The following is a 23,574-nucleotide window of genomic DNA, read 5'->3' on the forward strand; positions in this document are numbered from 1 at the left end:
AAACTCTAATACTTTGGCCACCTCATGCGAAGAGTTGACTCACTGGAAAAGACCCTGATGCTGGGAGGGACTGGGGGCAGGAGAAGGGGATGACAGAGGATGAGGTGGCTGGATGGGATCACCAACTTGATGCACATGAGCCTGGGTAAACTCCGTGAGTTGGTGATGGACAGGGAGGCCTGGCGTGCTGCGATTCATGGGCTCGAAAAGAGTCGGACACGACTGAGCAATTAAACTGAACATTAATTATATGTATCAACAGACACCAGAATTACAAAAAGGAAAGAAATACTCTAAATTAGGAACAACTGATTACCTCTGAGTGTTAAGATTACACATGTGGGGGTTTTTTCAAATGTTCTCTATTTCCCAAATTTTCTAAAACAAAATGATTGATTTTATAAGCAGAAAAATATTAAGTATTTTAGAAAAATCTCCCTAGGAAAGAATTTTTGCTCTTCAAAGCACTTTAACATTGGGTAGAAAATTCAGATAAACATTCTCTCATCTTAATTACAGCAGTTAAAGGAAAAATTTTTTTAGACTAACCAGCTTCTTCCCAACTAAATTTCCTGATTTCTAAAAGAGTTTCAATTTTCTCTCTCTCTCTGTATATATACATATGTGTAAATATTTCTAAGTAGTAACGACATCTGAATGAACATGACACACTTACTTGCTCATTAGCCTCAGACAGTAACACTTCCACCTCATCCAAAAGTAGGTGACAGAGTCTAAGAAACAATAAGCTTTGATACTGGAGAAGTCTCAGGAGACTATGTGGTGTTGTGACAACCACATTGCCTACATTTTAAAAGAAAATAGAGTTGACACTTCAGATTTTCCACACGTGATTCTAAGATTTCCTTTGTTAAGATTTCACACACTTTCTAGAAATGCCTTTTAATAAAATAAAAACCTGTTTTTCATACTCAGGTGGGTACACAAGAGGCCTGCCTGGGCCAGCCCCTGTATTTTCTGATTCAGTAACCTGGGTTTCCACCAGGTTTTGAGCTCCTGAAAGGCAGGGTGGGGTTTTAGTCAACACTAAATAAAGCGTCTGCCTCCAATGCGGGAGACGCAGGTTTGATCCCTGGGTTGGGAAGATCCCCTGGAGAAGGAAATGGTAACCCACTCCAGTATTCTTGCCTGGAGAATCCCATGGACGGAGAAGCCTGGTAGGCTGTAGTCCACGGGGTCGCAAAGAGTCGGACACGACTGAGCGACTTCACCTTCACCTTCAAATGAACAGTAGGTATTTACTACATAGTTGATAAATGAATGAAAAGACAGACTTTTTTCAGTAAAACAAATGTAAGCCAAGAGTACACCCTGACTACCTACACAGATACATAATTGATAAGTGAGGCCGGCCAATACACAAGCCCCGTGTCCGGGTGGCTCCCAGGTCCGCCTGAGCCGGGCTGCACCGTGTTCTCTAGGGAAAACCAAATAGCCTGGAAAGGCTGCTTACATCCCCTTGGAAGCTTCATATTTTTGGCTTCATCTTTGTGCAGTCCGATTGTTAACAACACAGGATGAAGAGGTCTGCAGGACGCGCTATAGTCTCCCAATAATTCAAAAATAAATTGGGCCTTTTTCCACCCAGGGCACACGATGACTGCCAGAGGCTGCAAAGACAAACAAATTCAATATAATTTTGGACAAAGGTTAAAAAAATCACAGAAAGTGTATGTAAAAGCATGCAGGACACCTCCCTGTATTCAGTAAGCACTACCAAGTTTTTGCCATCATCACTGTCATGTAGGTCAGAAAAGCCAAAACATAATCTCATTAGAAAGGATTCAGACACAGTGACTCAGCTTCTGATAGGGTCTAAACTAAAAATCACTTATGCACAAGTAAAAATCGTTTCATCTGTAAAGTTCCCTTAGAGCGGGCGAGGTCCTATCTCATTGCACGGAGGAGCAGCCTAGGGCAGAGAGGTGGAAGCAGTTCCCCAGGGCTGCGCAGCTGAACACACAGCAGCAACAGGATGTCAAGCCAGGCAGTCTGGCTCCAGACCGCACAAGGACGCACTAACAGCCTCCTGGAAAGGCGAAAAAGGTTAACATCTCTTCCTTAGGAGAGCAAGATTCCTGCCGCACCACCTGAATCCTGCCCTCCGCTATCCCTCAGGGATCTCTCTGGAAGGGGGACTGTCTGCCGACACCTTTCTGAACACACGGCCTCAATTAACTGAAGACAAGAACAAGTCTCCTCTTTCTTTTATGCAGATCCAGGCAAGCACCAGCTTCCAGGGCTCACGCCTAAATGCAGGCTGACCCTGGAGACACGGACGAAACAGGACGGCCACAAGCGGCAGACCTGGACATTCCCTCCTGGCCCAGCCAGGGGCCAATCTCAACACAAGCTGCCTCTCATCAATGGGGTCAGCTGCTACCTGAGTGATATAAATGCATCCACTTAATATTATTAAGTCAATACATCATAACACAGACAATGCAGATTTCCAAGGAAAACTCATAAAACCACAAGGCATAATTAGATACACTATTACCTTTCCTAGATGAAATCTGTACTGCTATTTTTCACCTTATAATGAGTGATGGAACCACCCGCAGTGTATCTCTGGGGAGAAGAACCGAGACAGATCACACTCATCAGTTCCCTGACAGCCAGACCCCAACAAAGCGGATGGTACTCCCCCACCACCACCGGACCCTCACATCCACCTCCTCCCCTTTCCATCTGGCTTCTCAGCTATTTTCCGATTCTTATGCTTGGGAAAAATAAAGTAGGATTACAAAACAGTGAACAGGGCAAGATGACAGAAAATCTAAATTCATGGGACTTCCCTAGAGGTCCAGTGGTTAAGGATCGGCCTTTCAATGCAGGGGATGTGGGTTTGATCCCTGGCCAGGGAATTAAGATCCCATAAGCTGTGGAGTAACTACGCCCGCACACTGACCTACCCGCACACTGAAATACTGAGCCCTGGTGCTCTGAAGCCCACACCACAATTAGAGAGTCCACACGCTGCAACGAGAGTCTGTGCGCCACAATGAAAGATCCCACGTGCCACAACTAAGACCTCATGCAGCCAAACAAATCCAAATTTTTAAAAGATAATCTAAATTCAAATCCCACGTCTTGTCACACTTGTCAGCAGGTAAGGACTTTTCATGAGCTTAATTTTCTCATCTATAAAACAGAGAAGACAACACACAGCCTGACCATCTCAAGGGGTTGCTGTGACAATTAGATCCAGTCAGTGAAATAATTCTATAAACTGTACATTCATCACGAAAAGCCAGGACTCTCCTGACTCAGACAACTGCCAACAACCAGGGATTCTCGGTAAGAATCAGTGTCTGCGTTGAGAAGAGTTTCTCACAGGATAGTCTCTGTCCTCAGTTTTAATGTAACCTAAACTTAACCAAAAGTCAGGCATCAAGTTTAAAATAAACTTTTAATCCATTTTGTTGGAAAACAAAACTGTCTTCAACTTACTCCGTTCCTACTTGGCAACGACTTGTAGCAGCCCCCGGTTTGCAGAATCGTGAGCACTGGTGGGAGGTACAACGAAGGGTCATTTCCGCAGTGAGAAATGACCACCACGTCACAGCCCCGCGCTATGGGAGGCCAGGAGTAAGACTCAGTGTGGCTGGGGCCTGGAAACTTATTTCTCTGAAGAGCCTACAAAACATCAATGACAACCAAGACAACAATAAAGTACAGAAGCTAACAGACCCTTCTCACTGCTTACCTTACCCCAACAAGTACTCATTGATCAGTCTGGTATTTTCCAACACCTAACCTAGTAAGTCCCCCCAGACATTTTCCAGCAGTGAACTCCTGCACAAAGAGACTCTTTGCTTTTCTGGGCTTCAGACTGAAACGATCCAATAGGCAGCGTGTTGAAGGACTAGGAGTTTAATGCTTACCAGAGCAAGGATGTGGTTTCTCTTCCTCCTTCTGAAAAACTGCTGGTGCATCAGCTCCACTTGCAAAGTTTTTGTTTTGTAATTCCCCAAAACAAACATGCCTTTTGTTTGCTTATTTTTGTATATAACTCTCACCGAAACCCCCCAAATGTTCCCCAGAGCTCTCCAGCTGCACGGATGCGCTCCTCCACAAGGCTGAACTCGCCAGCCAGCCCGTCAGTTCTCTGAAGACCTCATCCCCCAGCCCTGAGCCCCAGCTGTACCCAGGACGGGGATCTTCCTGCAATGTCACCTCTTCTCTGTAACTTTTTCAGGTGAATTTCTTGGTTTGGTGGAGATCAAATTTTGGCAGCTTCTCGGCAAAGGGTACAGAAGAAGGAAATTTCAGACTCTGCACATGTGAAAACGCCTTCATTTCATCCTCACTCTTCACTAGTGGTTCAGCTAGAGACTTCCATGTTGGAAGTCACTTTTCACCAATGTTTTGGAGTCAGTGCTCCTCTGGTGGCCCATGGACAAGTCTGAAGCCATTCTGGTTTCTGACCCTCCAGGGCTGGGTCTCTTCTCCCTGGAAGCTTGCAGCATCTCTGGATCCTTCCCCTCCAGGGCTGGGTCTCTTCTCCCTGGAAGCTTGCAGCATCTCTGAATCCCTTCAGTTCAGATGCTTCGTGGCAACGTGTCTATGCTCTTGCTCCTCAGTTGTGCTGGGTCTGTGGTCACCAAACTCTCTAAATTTAGAAAGTCATATCCATTACGTCTAGGGAGTGTCCATGTGCTATGCCCAGGATTTTCTGCCCTCTTTCGTCATTCTTTATAGAAATCCTATTCAGATACGAGACCTCAAATTGATTCACAAATTCTCTTTTCCCCCATTTCCATCTTTATGTTCTACTTTCTGATGTTAACTTCTATTTTACCTCTCATATCTGTTTTTTTCTTTCTATAGTATTTTTCATTCCTAAGACCCCTTTTTATCTTTTTCTCTTTTTTATAGCACCTTATTAAAGTCGAGCAGTATCTCCTCTTATCTCTGAGGATATCTACTTTCTCATGTTTTCTTTCACTCCTGACATGGTTTGTTTCTTTCAGAGTTTGGTTTTCCTTTTTCCCCAGGTGAAGGCTTTCTTCAAAATGTCCAAGGATCCCTGGAGACTGCTCCCATCAAGGACACTAAATGCTGGGCTACACCTGTAGGCAGGCTGGAGCTCAGCACCATGTCAGAGTCCCATCACTGAAGGGAGACAGGCAGCAAGCAGGCATTTTTACTGGGAGGACTGAACAACAGCGTTGCCTGAAGGTTATTCTCGAGGGTCATTCAGTGTCTCCAAGCAGAGCCTCCATCTCCTTCCTGAGAAGCTGGCTGTGGGTGCTCAGGAAACAAGGGGGGCGGTTCAGAGCCCTCCCCACGTCGCTCCTTTCTCAGTGGCCAGTCAGTGGCCAGCCGCCCTCTGCTGCTGTTTTTCCATCTCCCAAAAGCCTGTAAGAAATTTCCTGCCCAATAAAGACTTCACGCTCATTCTATTCATCCTTGTGGGGTTTTCTTTTTTTTTTAATATCAAGAGGGAAGCAGATAAACATGATCTAAACTGATGCTTGAAATTGATGCTCTAAGTGAAACCACAGTTCTAGAACGCAATTCTGAAGAGAATGCGGAGAACATTCTAACTGCCCCGACTGCTTGTGCTCCTTCTGAGCTTCCTTTCAGAGGCTCATTTGAGAACTCACTGCACAAAAGCATTTAGGTTTCTCCACAAAAAGAATTATTCACTTATAAGATGTTAACCTGGACTTTAAGAATAAATGAGAAATTAGTAACAAAATCTTAAAAGAGAGTTTCAAAAGCAAAGAAATTATGGAAATGCAACCTCATAATTGTTTATTAAAAATCTCTTTACATTACAACAGGTCAGCGTTCCTTTATGAATCCCATCACCTTTTTCAGGTCTGTTGAGAGTGGTGCTGTCTCGATGGACAAGCAGGGCTCAATCTTGTTTCGCAAAACTGCCATGGGCTGCCGGGACCCCGACTTCAGCTTCTGCAACTAAGAACACAGGTACTAGGCGGCTCCGCCCAATGGTGTTAGCACACAATACCAAGGACCTTACGGAGATGAAGAGGACATGAGAGTTCGGTTTCAGTGTAAAACCCTAGGGTAAATCAAAACCCATCCAAATAACCAAAATGAAAGGAAGATTATCTATTACCCAAACAGAAAAGGAGCCATGTCTCTAAAGCAGTAATTTATTAGATAATTTCTAAAAGGACGTCTTCAGGTAAAGTTCTCCATGCCAGGAATTTCTCTTTTTATCTCAAATTTAAAGGAAAGGAGGGGTGGGATTTAAAGAGTAAACAGTTTTCTTTCTTTTGGTGGGGGGGGGGTCGGGGGGGGAGTTCAATACCTGCTGTAAATCAGAGATTCCATCAGCTCTCAAAGGATCAGGATTTAAAAACTGCAGTAATCTATAAAATAATCAAAAGGATCATTTGAAGGAAAAAGAAGTGCTCTTCAGTTCAGCTACTATTCTAATTTTCCTTGACAGAGGTAAAATGAACTACAGGCCTGGCCACGACATTACCACTTGCTCTGTTCCACGCTGTCCATTGCTACATGAGGGCTGTGGCGGGTCTGCCAGGCTCGTGTTGCCCCTCCCCCTCCCCCACTGGGCCCTGCTCTGCGTAGCAGTGCTGATCCCAGGACCACTGGCTCTGAACAAGGAGAAAGACTGCATGATCACTAACTCGTGTTCCTTCTAAGAAACCCACTGCCTCCTTCCTTTTCTGCGGTTTAATCTTCAATCACTTCAAGGTTCTCTGGAACCCACAACAGACTGATAGGATAACTGATGTCATTTCATCAGAGGGTTCTAAGTAAAGGGCATGAGGCTAAAAGGAATGAGCCACATGGATAATGCAAAGTCTTTGGGTCAAGGAAAATAACCTGTTGGAGCATCACTACTTCCAGGTATCAGGTGGAGGGATGCCTGGGTAGGAGGATGTCAACTCTGGTGCATGAACAACCATCCCAAGACCCGTGGGCTCCACAGGGCAGCGTTCAGAGCCCTTGGCCATGGATACCGTGAGGCCCTCCTGCTGGGATGTCACAGGGCCACAGAGCAGCCTCCAGGGAGTCAGGACACCAAGATGGCCATAGGTCAACGACCCTCTCCCCAGTCATCCCAGTTAGTGGCTACTGTACAATCCACCCACTTCTGAACTGTCTTAGACGCTTTGTCACTCTGATGGCTTCAGAGCAGCCACAGTTACTTGGAATGTGAGAGTGTTTTTAGGCTGGTAGGGTAAGAAATCATAAAAATTGGTACAAAAATACATTGTGGATTAAACAAGTATAAAATAACGAGATTACTGTTAACAACCTGCAAGTGAGTACTTTGCGAATCTGGCAGGACAAAAAAAAAAACAAAACTTCCCAAGTTTCACACTATAAATACCTACTTTCTCCAGCAGGTGGTAGATCCACTTAACATCAGAAAACTAGGAAGAAAGTAAGTGCCAACCCATATAAAATCAACAGCCCTCAAAAGATCAACTATATTTAATTTGTTTCATAAAATTGTTCACTTGACAAGAGATTCAGGAAGGGGAGGCAGAGAATGACTACTTATAGTAGAACAAAACTTTTAAACAGAAAAATCTGCCCTAGCAAATGGAAAAGAAAAAACTAACCTCAAAGCCTGTAGAAGACACTGTGTATGTGCTGTGCTGTGCTCAGTCGCTTCAGCCGTGTCCGACTCTTTGTGACCCTAAGGACCGTACCCCGCCAGGCTCCTCTGTCCATGGGATTTTCCAGGCAAGAATACTGGAGTGGGTTGCCATGCCCTCCTCCAGGGGATGTTCCCAAACCAGGGATTGGACCTGTGTTTCTTGTGTCTCCTGCACTGCAGGTGGATTCTTTACCCACTGAGTCACTGGGAATGCAGGTTTGAAATTAATAATAAAATCATATATCAATTCTTCCTGCTTATAATTTTTCTACAGTTATTTCAATAAAAAATTTAGGCCAAGAAAAAAAAATCCATACTTCACACAGCCATTCTTCTCATTGTATTCTTTCTTCTCAGCTGATCTAAGTGGCTTCTCACTTGACTTCTGACATGAAGCACTAAAAATCAAAAACATTTGCTAAAATTTCTGAATCCATTTACTCCAAATCTGAAAATACCTTTATTTTCTGGGAGAAAATTTGAGAGTACCACTACAGAATAAGTGGATCAACTTAAGTAAATTCTTTGAGAACTGAAACTGAGTCCTTTGAGTATGAAGACCATTTTGACAGTCCTCAGGCTGCCAAGAGGGAGCAAGCCCCCTACAGCTTCTCTCCCTTATGGATTACAACGAAAAACTCGGGATGAAGTATGAAACCACAGGGGAGGAAGTCCCAACGTGAAAAACCACCAGAATCATGGAGGGTGTCTTGGCTTTCAAATTTCTCTATTTCTTGGTGTTGACACAAGGGTGGCCCGCGCTGCAGAATGGTGCAGAGGATGCAGACGTCAGAAAACCTGAGAAAGTCATCCATCAGTATCTCGGTATCTGCAGGGTACTGATTCCAGGAACCCCAGGGATACCGAAATCCAAGGATGCTCAAGTCCCTTATATAAGATAGTGTCGTACAGCGGACCCTCCGCAATCAAGGAATCTGCATCAGTGCAGGTACAGGAGCTTCAGATGAGGACGGCTGAAATATTTCAAGCCAGAGAACAGAGAAGAGAGGCCTGAGACCAGTGGGTATGAGGAATCCTGGCCCTCTCCCCTCTTGTCCTCTCCTGGCCCTCTCTCCTCTTGTTCTAACCCCAAGGCCAGCTCTGACCATGGAGCTGCATGTAGTGATACTAACCACACACATGGTCACTTAAAACCCCAAGAGAAAACTTCTCTCTCCCTCTAATGAACCAGGAAATGGAGACCCAGTGGTCTAGAGACTGGATGAGGGAAATTTTCCATCTTTTTTTCTTCTTTTATTTCCATTGCTATTTTATTCCACAAGCAATCCCAGTCACACGAACTGCATGGTAGCTTCTCCACACGCACAAAAAACAACTATCTGGTCAGAGGAACAGGGAGCGAGAACATCTAGAAAATGGTGAATGTGAGGAAAAGTCCTGGGGAAAAAAGAGATAGAGAGCTGGGGGTGAGGGGAATCCCATACCCACCCCAAGTCCCACTCCGATCCCAAACTGAACGTGTCCAGAACAGACCCAAAGCAGCGGACCACAGAGTTGGAAACAGTGTCACCATCACCACCCACCACAAGTGAGGCAGAGTTTGAGGTCTGAACCTTAAGGGAGTGACGACCTCCTGCTAAAACAACAAAATCAACATTCTCCAGAAGATTCTAAACCAAAGTCTCATGCCATAATATTCAAAGTATCTAGAGCACGATCCAAAATTACTCAACATACAAAGAATAAGGAAAATCAGGTCGGCTGTAGAGGGAAAAAATAACCAACAGGTGCCAACCCTGATACAGCTCAGAAGTGTGAATTATAAAACACCCTAGAGGAGCTATTATAACCATGCTCCATAAGAGAAGGAAAGGTGAGCACTCTTAAATGACACAATCAGAATTTTATTTTCTTCTCAGCAAAAATATAAACTATAAAAAAATCAAATGAAAATTTTAGAACAAAAAATAAATACATCAGATAAAAAATTCAATGGATGGGCAAAATGGAGATAACAGAAGAGTCAATTAAACACAGACCAGTAGAATTATTAATATAGAAGAACAGCAAAAAAAATTGAAAAAAGGAACAGAGCCTCAGAGACATTTGTCTTATAAGAGTCTCAAAAAAGAAGAAAATGACAGAAAAAAATATTTGTAGAATAACACAGCTGAATGCTTATCAAATCTGAGGAAAAGACTGCCGCTGCTGCTTAGCTGCCGCACAGTTGTACCTGACTGTGTGACCCTAAGGACTGCAGCCTGCCAGGCTCCTCTATCCTTGGGATTCTCTAGGCAAAAGTACCAAAGTGGGTTGCCACACCCTCCTCCAGGGGATTTTCCCATCCCAGGGATCGAACCCGGGTCTCCTACACTGCAAGTGGATTCTTTACCATTGAGCTATCGGGGAAGCCCCAGCGAAGACAGAAACCTACAAATGAAGAGCCCTAATGAATCTCAAGCATAAGAAAAATGAGAGAAACTTCATCAAGACATACAATAATTAAATTGTTCAAGCCAGCAATAAAGAGAAAACCCTAAAAACAGAGGAAAAAGATATGCTGAAAACAGAGGAACAAAGGAAAAATATGATGGTAGATTTTGCATTGCAAACAATATGAGCAGGTAGATGGTGAAGCAACATCGCTAAAATACAGGGAAAAAGAAATTTAAAGCTGGAATTCTAACCTAGCAAAGTTTTTTCAGACATATAAAAGCTGAAAGAATTCATGACCAGCAGACCCAAGAAATAGTAAAGGAAGAAATATAATACAAGGAACAGTAAGGAAGTCCCTCAAGTAAAAGGAAAATGGTACCAGACGGAAATCTGGATCTACACAAAAAGTAAAAAGCATGGATGATAGCCACATAGGTAAATATACGATAATTTCTCTTATTATTTATTTAAATCCCTCAAAGAAAAACTGTTTCAATAGGAACAATAATAGATTCCAGCATGTTTAACAAATGTACAAATACAATGTATGACAACACTAGCATACAGTCCAGGAGGGAGAAATGGAAGCTTCCTATTTTAAGATCTTTTACTCCATACGAAGTGCATAATATCACATTTTCCCATTAATATCACTGGCATGGATCTTGCTGAGGACAGGGTTACAAAGACTTGGAAGCTCATCTTCAAGGATACAAGAAACCATTCTTCACCTTCCACCAACCTGAACTGCCATCGGGCCCACATATACCCTCCCTTCACATCAAGACATCTGCCTTACAGACATAGTTCTATCTGACAAGGTAACAAGGAGACTCCAGAATCACTACCACTTTTTGGAAAACTGTGCTGCTAGCCAGCTGTCAAACATATTTATTTTAAATATATGCTTCATCAAAATTTCCAGGGTCACTCTTTTTGAAAACGAATATTCTCCCATCATCAATCTTACAGAACACTGTATAAAACAATATTATACTTAAGTCTCTAGTCAATTACACTAGATTTTCAGATCATACCTTGCAGCTGGTGTGTCTGGATTGGCATATATGGTTATGCCTCTCTTTGTTGGCCAGCACACTGAAGATTCAACACACTGTAAAAAAAAAAAAAATTTTTTTCAGGATGAATATTTACACTAGCAACACACGTGTTCTTGAGGCATCAAAATTCCCTGGGAGTTGTCCTCATAGACAACCATCTCAGATAAGGTCCAGGCAACACAGAAATGAAGAGACCAAGAACTGGAGAGGCCACCACTATAAACACTCGACTTAAGGGTCCAAATAGCAGGCAGCCAGCCCTTCGGACAGTCAGTGTTTAAAACGTCCTGGAATTACTTTCACTTGTCTTGCTTGTCAAGGGAACTGGAGGGACAGCTAAGACTTGACCTTAACTATTAAGAGTGTCCCATAATTCCAGATACTTATACCCTTGTTTAAGTGAGAATATACACCCAATTTCGTCAAGTGGTCAGCAGGCCAAGAACAAGGACTTGAAAAGGGAGGAATAAGGGTTATCCTGTTCATCTGAAACAGAGTAAACGTATGTTTTTTTTTCATGAATAAAACTATCATAGCCACAGTTTTGGTTCCTGGTAGATTTTAAAGGAGAATATTAACGAACACTACATAAACTTTATATTTAATGAACATTTTAAAACAGCACCTTATTTACATCTTTCAAGGAGATGTACTGTTGTTTCTTTTCAGATTCTTTTTTAGGTGAACCTTTCAATGAATCCATATTACATTTTACAGTCTTCTCTGCAATAAAAATAATAACAAAAATTATCTTAGCAAGTGTTATAAATAAATAGAAAACAGGACCAAAAGGATCTTACTAAAAAAGTGTTATCATAATAAAACCTTAATACATAAAATTGTTATGGTATAAGATTTTGTATCAAACTTTACTTGAGGGGATTAAATTAAAAAATCTTGTATCCTTATTGGGGGAAAAAAAAGAAAAAAAATGTTGAAAAAAATTCCTTACTGGGTTACTAACAATTTAACCATTATTTATTTTCCCAAACTGGCAGACTCTATTTTGCAAAGGAGGCCAGAACATGATTCCCAACACACATGCTGTTCTCACAGTGTGCCTTCCACACTTCTCCCACGGAGAGGTGGGCTCATACTCCTTTCCCATAAGCCTGGGTGGGCTTAGAAACACAGATGTGATGTTACGTGACTTCCAAAGCTGGAACACAAAAGTCATACGCTTATGATCTGCTCTCTTAAATGCTCACTTCTGTAACCCAGCCGTCGTGTTACGAGGAAGCCCAAGCAACTGCATGGAAAGGCCACTACATATATTTCAGATGATAGCCCAGAAGAGACAAGGTAGACTTCAGATCAAAGAAGGAGTCATTTAATAATGACACATATCAATTCATCAAGAGGACATAAAACTTCTAAACTTCCGTGTACCTAAGTGACAGTTTCAAAATATATGAAGCAAAAACTAACAGAACGGAAACGAGTCATAAGTAAAGCAATTGTATAGCTGGAGATATCAATGCCTCTCCAGTAGCTGATAGACCTGTAGACAAAAAAAAAAATCATAAACACAGAGAAGACCTGAACAAGACCATTGACCAACCTGACATAACTAATATTTACCTAACACTCGCCCCAACAGCAGCACAACATGCTTTCTTCTCAAGTACACACACAGCCTTTTCCAAGTGAGACCATATTCTGAGTCATAATACAAGTCTCAATAAATTTTAAAGGATACAGAATACTCAACTGAGAATCCTGAACAACTTAAGGGGTCAACAGAGATAGATAGTATAAATAGGAAAAAGAAAAGCAATTAGAATCTCCAAGAAGAAATAATGCTGTCATCTTATATTTACCAATCTTACATTTCAAAGCTCAATTTAGCTTCCAGTTTCTATCCCAGCATGTAAGGAGGCTGGAATTCACCACTCCCTCATAACAGTAAGTAAACAGCTAACCCAAGTGAAAAATAACAACTCTTCTTATATCTGACGTAAAAGATGAGGCCACAGGGCAAACCTTCTCACCTAAAACTGGAGAGACAGATAATCACAACTCATTTGAGCAGAAATCTCCATAGAACCTAGCATCAGAGAAGGAAAATCTGAACTGTATGTTTACCAGCTACTGGAAGCTAGTGTGGGAAAGTAAATTAACAATTCCAAGAGGACCCCCAACACTTTGTGACTCTCACTAACTGGAACTCCATAGCTTCTCACAGTGAAGATCATATAAAAATCCCCTTGGGGCTTAGTAGGGGGAGAGGAAAATTAACCTTTTTGAAATATGCCACTGCATTCTGTTCTCAGCAAGGTCTGCCCTCAGGAGAAACTAACCAGAGCCTGAACTACCCGGACTGAACAGACTCGTTCCATATCGGGAATGGAGTACATTAAGGCTGTATATTGCCACCCTGCTTATTTAACTTATATGCAGAGTACATCGTGCAAATGCCAGGCTGAATGAAGCACAAGCTGGAATCAAGATTGCCAGGAGAAATATCAATAACCTCAGATATGCAGATGACGCCATCCTTATGGCAGAAAGCGAAGAAGAACCAAAAAGCCTCTTGATGAAAGTGAAAGAGGAGAGTGAAAAGTTGGCTTAAAACTCAATATTCAGAAAAGTAAGATTATGGCATCCGGTCCCATCACTTCATGGCAAATAGATGGGGAAACAATGAGAGACCTTACTTTTTGGGGCTCCAAAATCACTGCAGATGGTGACTGCAGCCATGAAATTAAAAAACGCTTGCTCCTTGGAAGAAAAGCTATGACAAACCTAGACAGCATTACTTTGCCAACAAAGGTCTGTCTAGTCAAAGCTATGGTTTTTCCAGTAGTCATGTATGGAAGGGGAGAAGGCAATGGCAACCCACTCCAGTACTCTCGCCTGGAAAATCCCATGGATGGAGGAGCCTGGTGGGCTGCAGTCCATGGGATGGCTAAGAGTCAGACACGACTGAGTGACTTCACTTTCACTTTTCACTTTCATGCATTGGAGAAGGCGATGGCAACCCACTCCAGTGTTCTTGCCTGGAGAATCCCAGGGACGGGGGAGCCTGGTGGGCTGTCATCTATGGGGTCGCACAGAGTTGGACACGACTGACACAACTTAGCAGCAGCAGCAGCATGTATGCATGTGAGAGCTGGACTATAAAGAAAGCTGAGTGCCAAAGAACTGACGCTTTTGAACTGTGGTGTTGGAGAGTCCCTTGGACTGCAAGGAGATCCAACCAGTGAACCCTAAGGAAATCTGTCCTCGATATTCTTTGGAAGGACTGATGCTGAAGCTGAAACTCCAATACTTTGGCCACCTGAGGCGAAGAACTGACTCATTTGAAAAGACCCTGAAGCTGGGAAAGATTGAAGGTGGGAGGAGAAGAGGACAACAGAGGATGAGATGGTTGGATGGCATCACCAACTCAATGGACATGAGTTTGAGTAAGCTCCTGGAGTTGGTGAAAGACAGGGAGGCCTGGCATGCTGCAGTCCATGGTGTCGCAAAGAGCTGAACACGACTGAGCAACTGAACTGAACTGAACTACCCAGGCTTTATCAGAGACTAATTGCCTTGGGGGAAGGGAAATAGCCGGACTGGTTGGATCTCTTTGTAGTCCAAGGGACTCTCAAGAGTCTTTTGAACTGTGGTGTTGGAGAAGACTCTTCAGAGTCCCTTGGACTGCAAGGAGATCCAACCAGTCCATTCTAAAGGAGATCAGTCCTGGGTTTTCATTGGAAGGACTGATGCTGAAACTCCAATACTTGGGCCACCTCATGCGAAGAGTTAACTCATTGGAAAAGATTCTGATGCTGGGAGGGGTTGGGGAAGGAGGAGAAGGGGACGACAGAGGATAAGATGGCTGGATGGCATCACCGACTCAATGGACATGAGTTTGAGTGAACTCCGGGAGTTGGTGATGGACAGGGAGGCCTGGCGTGCTGCGATTCGTGGGGTCACAAAGAGTCGGACATGACTGAGCAACTAAACTGAACTGAACTGAACTGCCTTGGGGGAAGGGAAATAGCCCATCTATTTCCCCACTCCTCAGGCCATCCTAGCCCTCCTAAAGAGGAGAAGTGGAGGTCTGAAAAGCACATGTGAAGGTCGCAACCCAGATGAAAAGGCTCAAAAACATGGAGATCTAATCACAGCTTTAAAGGATGCTTCTCCTCCCTCTATACCTTACAACTGTACCTCTAAAAGCCCACCTCTTACCCAGAATATCATGTCTGGCTTTAAATCAAAAAAAAAAAAAAAATTGCAAGGCATACCAAAAAGCAAAAAAAAAAAAAAAGACAGTTTGAAGAAACAGGGAAAGAATTAGAACCAGAGTTAGAGCAGAGATGTTGAAACTGTCAGACCAGAAATTTAGTACAACTCAGATCAGGAGATCCTTATTGAAAATTTCAGGCTTAAATTGAAGACAGTAGGGAAATCCACTAGGCCATTCAAGTTATGACCTAAATCAAATCCCTTATGATTATACAGTGGAGCTGACAAACAGATTCAAGGGATTAGATCTGGCAGACAGAGTGTCTGAAGAACTATGGACCGAGATTAGTAACACTGTCCAAGAGCCAGTGACCAAAACCATCCCAAAGAAAAAGAAACGCAAGAAGCCCAAGTGGTTGTCTGGAGAGGCTTAACAAATAGCTGAGGAAAAAAGAGAAGCACACAGCAAGGGAGAAAGGGAAAGATATACCCAACTAAATGCAGAGTTCAGAGAACTGCAAGGAGAGGTAAGAAGGCCTTCTTAAAGAAACAGTGCAAAGAAACAGAGGAAAACAACAGAATGGGGAGAACTAGAGATCTCTTCAAGAAAACTGGAGATATCAAAGGAACATTTCATACGAGGATAGGTAAGAAAAAGGAGAGAAATGCTAAGAACCTAGCAGAAGAAGGTATGAAAAGGTGGCAAGAATACACAAAAGAACTATACAATAAAGGTCTTAATGGCCCAGATAATCACATTAGTGTGGATAATCACTTAGAATCAGACATCCTGGAGTGTGAAGTCAAGGGGTCTTAGGAAGCATTACTACAAACAAAGTGGAGGTGATGGAATACCTGCTGAGCTATTTCAAATCCTAATAGATGATGCTGTTGAAATGCTGCACTCAACATGTCAGTAAATTTGGAAAACTCATCAGTGGCCGCAGGACTGAAAAAGGTCAGTTTTTATTCCAACCTCAAAGAAGGACAATGACAAGGAATGATCAGACTTCCATACAATTGCATTCATTTCACATGCTAGCAAGGTAATGCTCGAAATCCTTCAAGCTAGGCTTCAGCAGTAGTTGAACTGAGAACTTTCATGTGTACAAGCTGGATTTCTAAGAGACAGAGGTGCCAGAGATCAAATTGCCACATTCACCGGATCATGGAGAAAATGAGGGACTTCCAGAAAAACATCTACTGCTTCACTGACTATGCTAAAGCCTTTGACTGTGTGGATCACAACAAACAGTGCAAAATTCTTAGAGATGGGAATACCAGACCACCTGACTTGTCTCCTGAGAAACCTGTATGCAGGTCAAGAAGCAACAGTTAGAGCTGGATACAGAACAACAAATTGGTTCAAAATTGGGAAAGGAGTATGACAGGGCTATATATTGTCACCCTGCTTATTTAACTTATATGCAGAGTACATCATGCAAAATGCTGGGCTGGATGAACCAAAAAGTTGGAATCAAGATTGCTGGGAGAAATATCAACAACCTCAGATATGCAGATGGTACCACTCTAATGGCAGAAAGTGAAGAGGAACTACAGAGCCTCTTAATGAAAGTTTAAAAGGAGAGTGAAAAAGCTGGCTTGAAACTCAACATTAAAAAAAAACTAATATCATGGCATCTGGTCCCATCACTTTATGGCAAATAGAAGGGGGAAAAGCAGAAGCAGTCAGTGACGTATTTTCTTGGACTTCAAAATCACTGCAGACAGCGACTACAGTCATGAAATTAAGACACTTGTTCCTTGGAAGGAAAGCTATGACAAACCTAGACAACATATTAAAAAGCAGAGACATCGCTTTGCTGACAAAGGTCCATATAGTCAAAGCTATGGTTTTTCCATGTACGGATGGAAAGTCATGTACAGATATGACAGATGGATCATGAAGAAGGCTGAGCACCGAAGAACTAGTGCTTTCAAATTATGGTGATGGAGAAGACTCTTGAGAGTTCCTTGGACTGCAAGGAGATCAAACCAAGCAATCCTACAGGAAATCAATCCTGAATATTCATTAGAAGGACTGATACTGAAACTGAAGCTCCAATACTCTGGCTACCTGATGTAAAGATATGACTCACTGGAAAAGACCCTGATGCTGGGAAAGACTGAAGGCAAAGGAAGAGGGCGGCAGAGGATAAGAAGGTTAGATAGCATCACAGACTCAATGGACATGAACTTGAGCAGACTCCAGAAGATAGTGGAGGACTGAGGAGCCAGTCCATGGGATTGCAAAGAGGTGGATACAACTTAGCAACTGAACAACAGTAACAACAAAGGATTACTATGCTAAGGGTTCTAATAGAACAAGCAAACAATATGCAAGAATAGATGGATAATATAAGCAGGGACATGAAAATTATAAGAAAGAATCAAGAAGAAATGCCAGAGATCAAAAACACTAACAGAAATGAAGAATGCCTTTGATGAACTTAGTAGACTGTATTCATCTGTGGCAAGAATCACTGAACTTGAGGATATGCATATTAGAGAAGGAATAAGTCAAGGCAAATTTAAGGTTTTCTTTTTTGAAAACAGATATAACAGATAACAGTTTGTTCAAAATAATAGCAACAAAGTATTTCATTATTTATGCATATACATATAAAATATGTAAATATACATTTATTACAAACATACCCATATTCATGAAAAGAATAACAACAATGGCACTATGGCCAGGAAGGAGGAATTATGAATACTTTGTTATTATAAGGTACTAGCACTACCTGTAAGGTGGTTCAGTGTTATCTGAGAGTAGATTGGACTGGTTGTAAATATTGCAATATCTAAGGCAATCATTTAAAAAAAGTGAAAAAAGAAGCAAACTGATGTGCTAAGAAAGGAAAGAAATCAGAATTCTGTAAAATGCTCAACTAAAGCTATAAATGACAAAAAATGGAAGACAAGAATAAAAAACAAAGGCAATGAATAGAAAACAGTAACGAGTTTGGCAGGTATCAATCTAACTAAATCAATCATCACTTTAAAGGGTATTGGTCTAAATTCACCAAATAAAGGACAAATATTTATACAAATTCTAGAAATTTGTATAAGTCAGTCTCCCAAGGCAAAGGAAAACAGAAGCAAAAATAAACAAATGGGACCTAGTTAAACTTACAAGCTTTTACACTGCAAAGGAAACCAGAAACAAAAAGACAACTGGGAGAAAATACTTGCAAACATCATGATTGATAAGGCTTAATTTCCAAATATATACAAGCAGCTCATACAATTTCAACATCAAAAAAACCCAACCAATTAAAAATGGGCAGAAGGCCTAAACAGACTTTTCTCTAAAGAAGACATACAGATGGCCAACAAGTACGTGAAAAGATGCTCAACATCGCGAATCATCAAAGAAATGCATATCAAAGGCACAATGAGTCAAGAGGAAGGGGACATATGTACACCTATGGCTGACTTATCTTGATGTACAGCAGAAATCAACACAACATGTAAAGCAATTATCCTCCAATTAAAAATGAATTTTAAAAGGCACAATGAGGTATCACCTCACACCTGTCAGAATGGCCTTCGTTAAAAGTCCATAAACAGTAAATGCTGGCGAGGCTATGGAGAAAAGGGAACCTACCTATACCGCTGGTCAGAATGTAAACTGGTGCAATCACAACGGAGAAAAGCATGGAAGTGCCTTAAAAAACTAAACAGAGTTGCCATATGATCCTGTAATCCCATCCATGGGTGTGTGTCTGGAGAAAACCATAATTCGAAAAGACACATGCACCCCAGCAGGACAGCACTGTTTCCAACAGCCGAGGCATGGAAGCAACGACAGATTCATCCATTGACAGATGAATGGATAAAGAATATGTGGTCCCATTAAGTTGAAAAGAAACATGCACCCCAATGTTCAGAGCAGCATTATTCACAGTATCCAAGATATGGAAGCAATCTATCCATACCCAAATAAAGAAGATGTGGTGTGTATACACACACACACACACACAAACTGGAATATTACTCAGCCATAAAAAGAACGAAAATTTGCCATTTGCCACAACATGGATGGATTTATGCTTAGTGAAATTAAGTCAGACAGGGAAAGACAAATACTGTATGATATCTCTTATATGTGGAATCTAAAAAAAATTAAAACTAGTGAATTTAACAAAAAAGAAACAGACTCACAGATGCAGAGAACAAACTAGTGGTTACCAGTAGCGGGGAGGGAAAGGGGAGGCTCCAAAAAACAGCAGTGGATTAAGAGGTACAAATTACTATGCATAAAATAAATAGCCTACAAGGATATACTGTACAGTACAGGGAATATAAGCAATATTTTAAAATATCTATAAATGCAGTATTAGCTTTAAAAATTGTGAGTCACTATGTTGTATCCTTGAAACAAATAATATACATCAATTGTACCTCAGTAAAATTTTTATAGCTTAAAAAAAAAGCTAAAGTAGCTGTATTAATTTCAGATAGAGTAGACTTCAGAACAAGGGAAAATATGAAGGTCAGAAGCATGACATAGTAATAAAGAACCCAATTCTTCAAAAGTCTTCAAAAAGACATATGAGACTTAAAATTGTGTATGTGCGTAACAAGAAAGCATCAAAATACGTGAGGCAAAACTGATAAAACTGCAAGGAGAAACAGATGAGAACACCATTACAGTTAGAGACAGCAACAGCTCTCTACCAAAAATGAACAGACCCAGCAGGCAGAAAATCAGTGTAAGGGTATAGCAATTCAACAGCATCACCTCAACTGGTCAGAACTGGCATCTACAGATGATTTCATCCTACAGCAGATACTTTCTTCTCAAGCTCAAGTGGAACTGACACTAAGACAGACCATATAAAATACATCTAAATAAACTTAAAGTGGAAATTGTACAAAGTACACTATCAGACCACAACGGAATTAAACTAACTTAGTAACAACAAGATAGCTGGAAAATCCCCAAATACTTGGAGAGTAAGCAACCCACTTCCATATAATACATGGATCAAGAAGAAATATCAAGAGAAATTCTGAAATGTTTTTAACCAAATGAAAATAAAAATACAACTTATCAAAATTTATGGGATTCAGTGATGGGCAGTTGACAGCATTAAATGTTTGTATTAGAAAAGAAGAAAAAATTTAAATTAATAATATAAGCTTCCACCTTAGAAAACTAGAAAAGAAGAGCAAATTAAATATAAAGTAAGCAGACAAAAAGAATTAAATTCAGAGCAAAAATCAATGAAAATGGAAACAGGAGATCATCTGCCACAATTGGGACATGCTATGAAATAACAGGTCCATAATCTGCCAAAGTGTCACAGTCAGAAAAGTCCAGGAAGACTGAGGACTGCTGCAGACCCAGGGAGGCGAGGAGATGCTCCACCTGATGCTGAGCCGTGTCTTCCTTCCCCAGAGGACTCAGTGCGATGCCTGGCAAAATGACAGGGGTTATCTGACAGTCAGACGATCACAATGCAGCAACGGTAACCTCTGATGTAGATGGCTATACTGTGAATATTTTTGAAAGTACTCTTATTCCTAGGAAAAACACACTCAAGTACTGGGGAGAGGTGGGCATTCCAGTCGGCAACTTACTCTCACGTGGTTTAGAATACAATCAAGTTCTCCGTAATGCTCTCCAACTTATCTGGAAGTTTGTGATCATTCTAAAACAGAAGTTTACTGAGAAAATAAAAGAAAACTCCATGAAAACAGACTTTGATTCCTTTTCTGGTGAATCCCTAGAACAGTGTCTGAAGACGTGTGGCTTAGGGGTGTGACAGCTAACCGCCACAGAAATCAGGACAGGGTCCAGAATGCGTAAGCAGGGACAAAGTAAAATAACCACAGGTATTTTAAAACTTAAGAGATAACTGCCAAAATAAATAGCTTTTAAAAAAAAAGGTTTATCTCAAGCAAGGAGCCTGGGTGAGAAGAAGCTAGACAAGAAAAAATTATTTTTCTTCATAGCCTTTCTGCACTATTTGATTGTTTAGCCAAGTGTTAGAAAGTACTGAACTTTGATTTTTGAAAATGTAAGGAACTTCAAAGTATCAGAATTTAATAAAAATACAATTGAAATTGAAATAGCTTCTCACAAAACTTAAAAAGGAAAAAGAAATCTTTGCCTGAGTAGGCAACATCTAATAATTTTGTTCCTTACATGATAGCCTGGTCACATCTCATATGAGCTTTCTTTTGTTTACCATCAACCTTTTCCTTTTCAAAGATATGCAGAGTTAATTCCAACACTGACTGTAATAAAGAAAACTAGGTGGGACTTGCCTGGAAGTCCAGTGTCCTCCTCCCTGCAATGCGGAGGACCTGGGGATGATTCCTGGTCAGGGAAGCACGATCCCACATACCGCGAAGCAACTAAGCCCACATACCACAATTACTGAGCGCACGTGCTCCACAGCCTGTGCGCCACAACTAGAGAGTCCCGAGCACCACAAAGCAACATCCTGCATGCCCCAACAAAGATCCAACAGAGGCAAATAAGTAAATAATTATTTTTTAAAAACAAAGAGTTAGTGGCTCAGTCGTATCCAACTCTTTGCAACTCCATGGACTGCAGCCCACCAGGCTCCTCTGTCCATAGGATTTCCCAGGCAAGAATACCCATTTCCAAGGGAATGGGTTGCCATTCCCCTCTCCAGGGGATCTTCCTGACCCAGAGATTGAACCCAGGCCTCCTGCACTGCAGGCACATTCTTTACCATCTGAGCCGCCAGGGGGGCCCTTAAACAATGGAAAGCTGTGCAGTGGTTAAACACAATGTAAATACCTGGTATTTTTCTTGCTTCCATGGAAATGGAAGAAACAAAAATGGAAATAACATTCCTGTCAGTAACGGGCTCCATTCAGCAGGAATTCCTATGACACACTATGCCTCCTATAAGGCAAACCAGAATGTAGGTGGGGCCACAGGTGCCCAAGTCTGCCACACAAACTCTGCACACAGAGAGCTCATCTCACCAACCCAGCAGCAGGGAATGCTGTTCCCTGCGCCACAGAGGAGGGGGCAGATGGACGGTCTCATGGCAGAGTCCACAGCCTCAAACCACATCACACTGGACGCAGCTAACCCAGAGAGAGGTGAAAAACACCACATACAGGTTTGTACAGTAGAATCTCATTTTTTAAGAAATAAGACACAGCCTCACACCTGAAAAACTGGGAGAAAAAAGACTAAAATTTTAATAAGTAGGTATCAAAGGTGGTGCTTCCCAGGAGGCACTGGTGGTAAAGAACCTGCCTGCCAACGCAGGAGACGTGGGTTTGATTCCTGCGTCCAGAAGATCCCCTGGAGTAGGAAGCGGCAACCCACTCCAGTACTCTTGTCTGGAGAATCCCGTGGACAGAGGAGCCTGGCAGGCTACAATCCACAGGGTCGCAAAAGAGTTGGACACGATTGAGCACACACTTCAAGTTTTAGTTTACTAGAGGTTTACTACGGCTCTCTCTGAAGCACTGATAGGTACACATACACCCAATGTGGGGGTGAGCACAGAGCAGTCACCACAGAGGGTGAGCCGAGCAAGTTTTACCCTCATCCAGTAATTCCAACTCATTCAGGAACTTGTAGATACAGAGTTAAAGACGGGATATTTCTGACTTCATAAATGCCTCTTTCTTATTTTTATGCATCCTATTGCTTAAAATAAAACCCGATAAAATCCTTAGGTATATTCTGACAACAAATAATAACCACTGGTCTATGTCTGGGCTAGAATAAATCAGTCCTACACACAAACAAGTGCCTGTTACGTTCTTTATGTTTCGGCAAAATCCTACAGACTACAAGGCAAATTATCTTTGTCAGCATCTACAGCATCGGAGAAGGCAGTGGCACCCCACTCCAGTACTCTTGCCTGGAAAATCCCATGGACGGAGGGGCCTGGTAGGCTGCACTCCATGGGGTCGCTAGGAGTTGGACACGACTGAGCAACTTCGCTTTCACTTTTCACTTTCATGCATTGGAGAAGGAAATGGCAACCCACTCCAGTGTTCTTGCCTGGAGAATCCCAGGGACGGGGGAGCCTGGTGGGCTGCCGTCTATGGGCTCGCACAGAGTCGGATACGACTGAAGCGACTTAGCAGCAGCAGCAGCAACAGCATAAACTTCTCTGGTGGCTCAGATGGTAAACCATCTGCCTACAATGTGGGAGATCCGGGTTTGACCCCTGGGTTGGGAAGATCCCCTGGAGGAGGGCATGGCAACCCACTCTAGTATCCTTGCCTGGAAAATCCCATGGACAGAGAAACCTGGTAGGCAAAACATGACTGAGCGACTTCACTTTCTTTTCA

General features: G+C 42.1%; 1 protein-coding gene across 1 annotated transcript in view; it reads right to left on the reverse strand.

The window, feature by feature from the left end:
- The window catches only part of TDRD12 (tudor domain containing 12), a 72,003-nt gene that overhangs the window by 26,881 nt on the left and 21,548 nt on the right, over nucleotides 1–23,574 (reverse strand). Inside the window, exons 9-16 of the mRNA XM_070386757.1 lie at nucleotides 11,714–11,811; nucleotides 11,065–11,141; nucleotides 7,948–8,028; nucleotides 6,308–6,368; nucleotides 5,842–5,949; nucleotides 3,475–3,660; nucleotides 1,475–1,631; nucleotides 677–804 (exon numbers count right to left, since the gene is read on the reverse strand). Coding sequence (XP_070242858.1) covers nucleotides 677–804; nucleotides 1,475–1,631; nucleotides 3,475–3,660; nucleotides 5,842–5,949; nucleotides 6,308–6,368; nucleotides 7,948–8,028; nucleotides 11,065–11,141; nucleotides 11,714–11,811 — 896 coding nt within the window. The remainder of the gene's footprint in view (nucleotides 1–676; nucleotides 805–1,474; nucleotides 1,632–3,474; nucleotides 3,661–5,841; nucleotides 5,950–6,307; nucleotides 6,369–7,947; nucleotides 8,029–11,064; nucleotides 11,142–11,713; nucleotides 11,812–23,574) is intronic.

Source organism: Bos mutus, chromosome 18 (genome assembly GCF_027580195.1).
Source record: "Bos mutus isolate GX-2022 chromosome 18, NWIPB_WYAK_1.1, whole genome shotgun sequence".
Classification (NCBI taxonomy): domain Eukaryota; kingdom Metazoa; phylum Chordata; class Mammalia; order Artiodactyla; family Bovidae; genus Bos; species Bos mutus.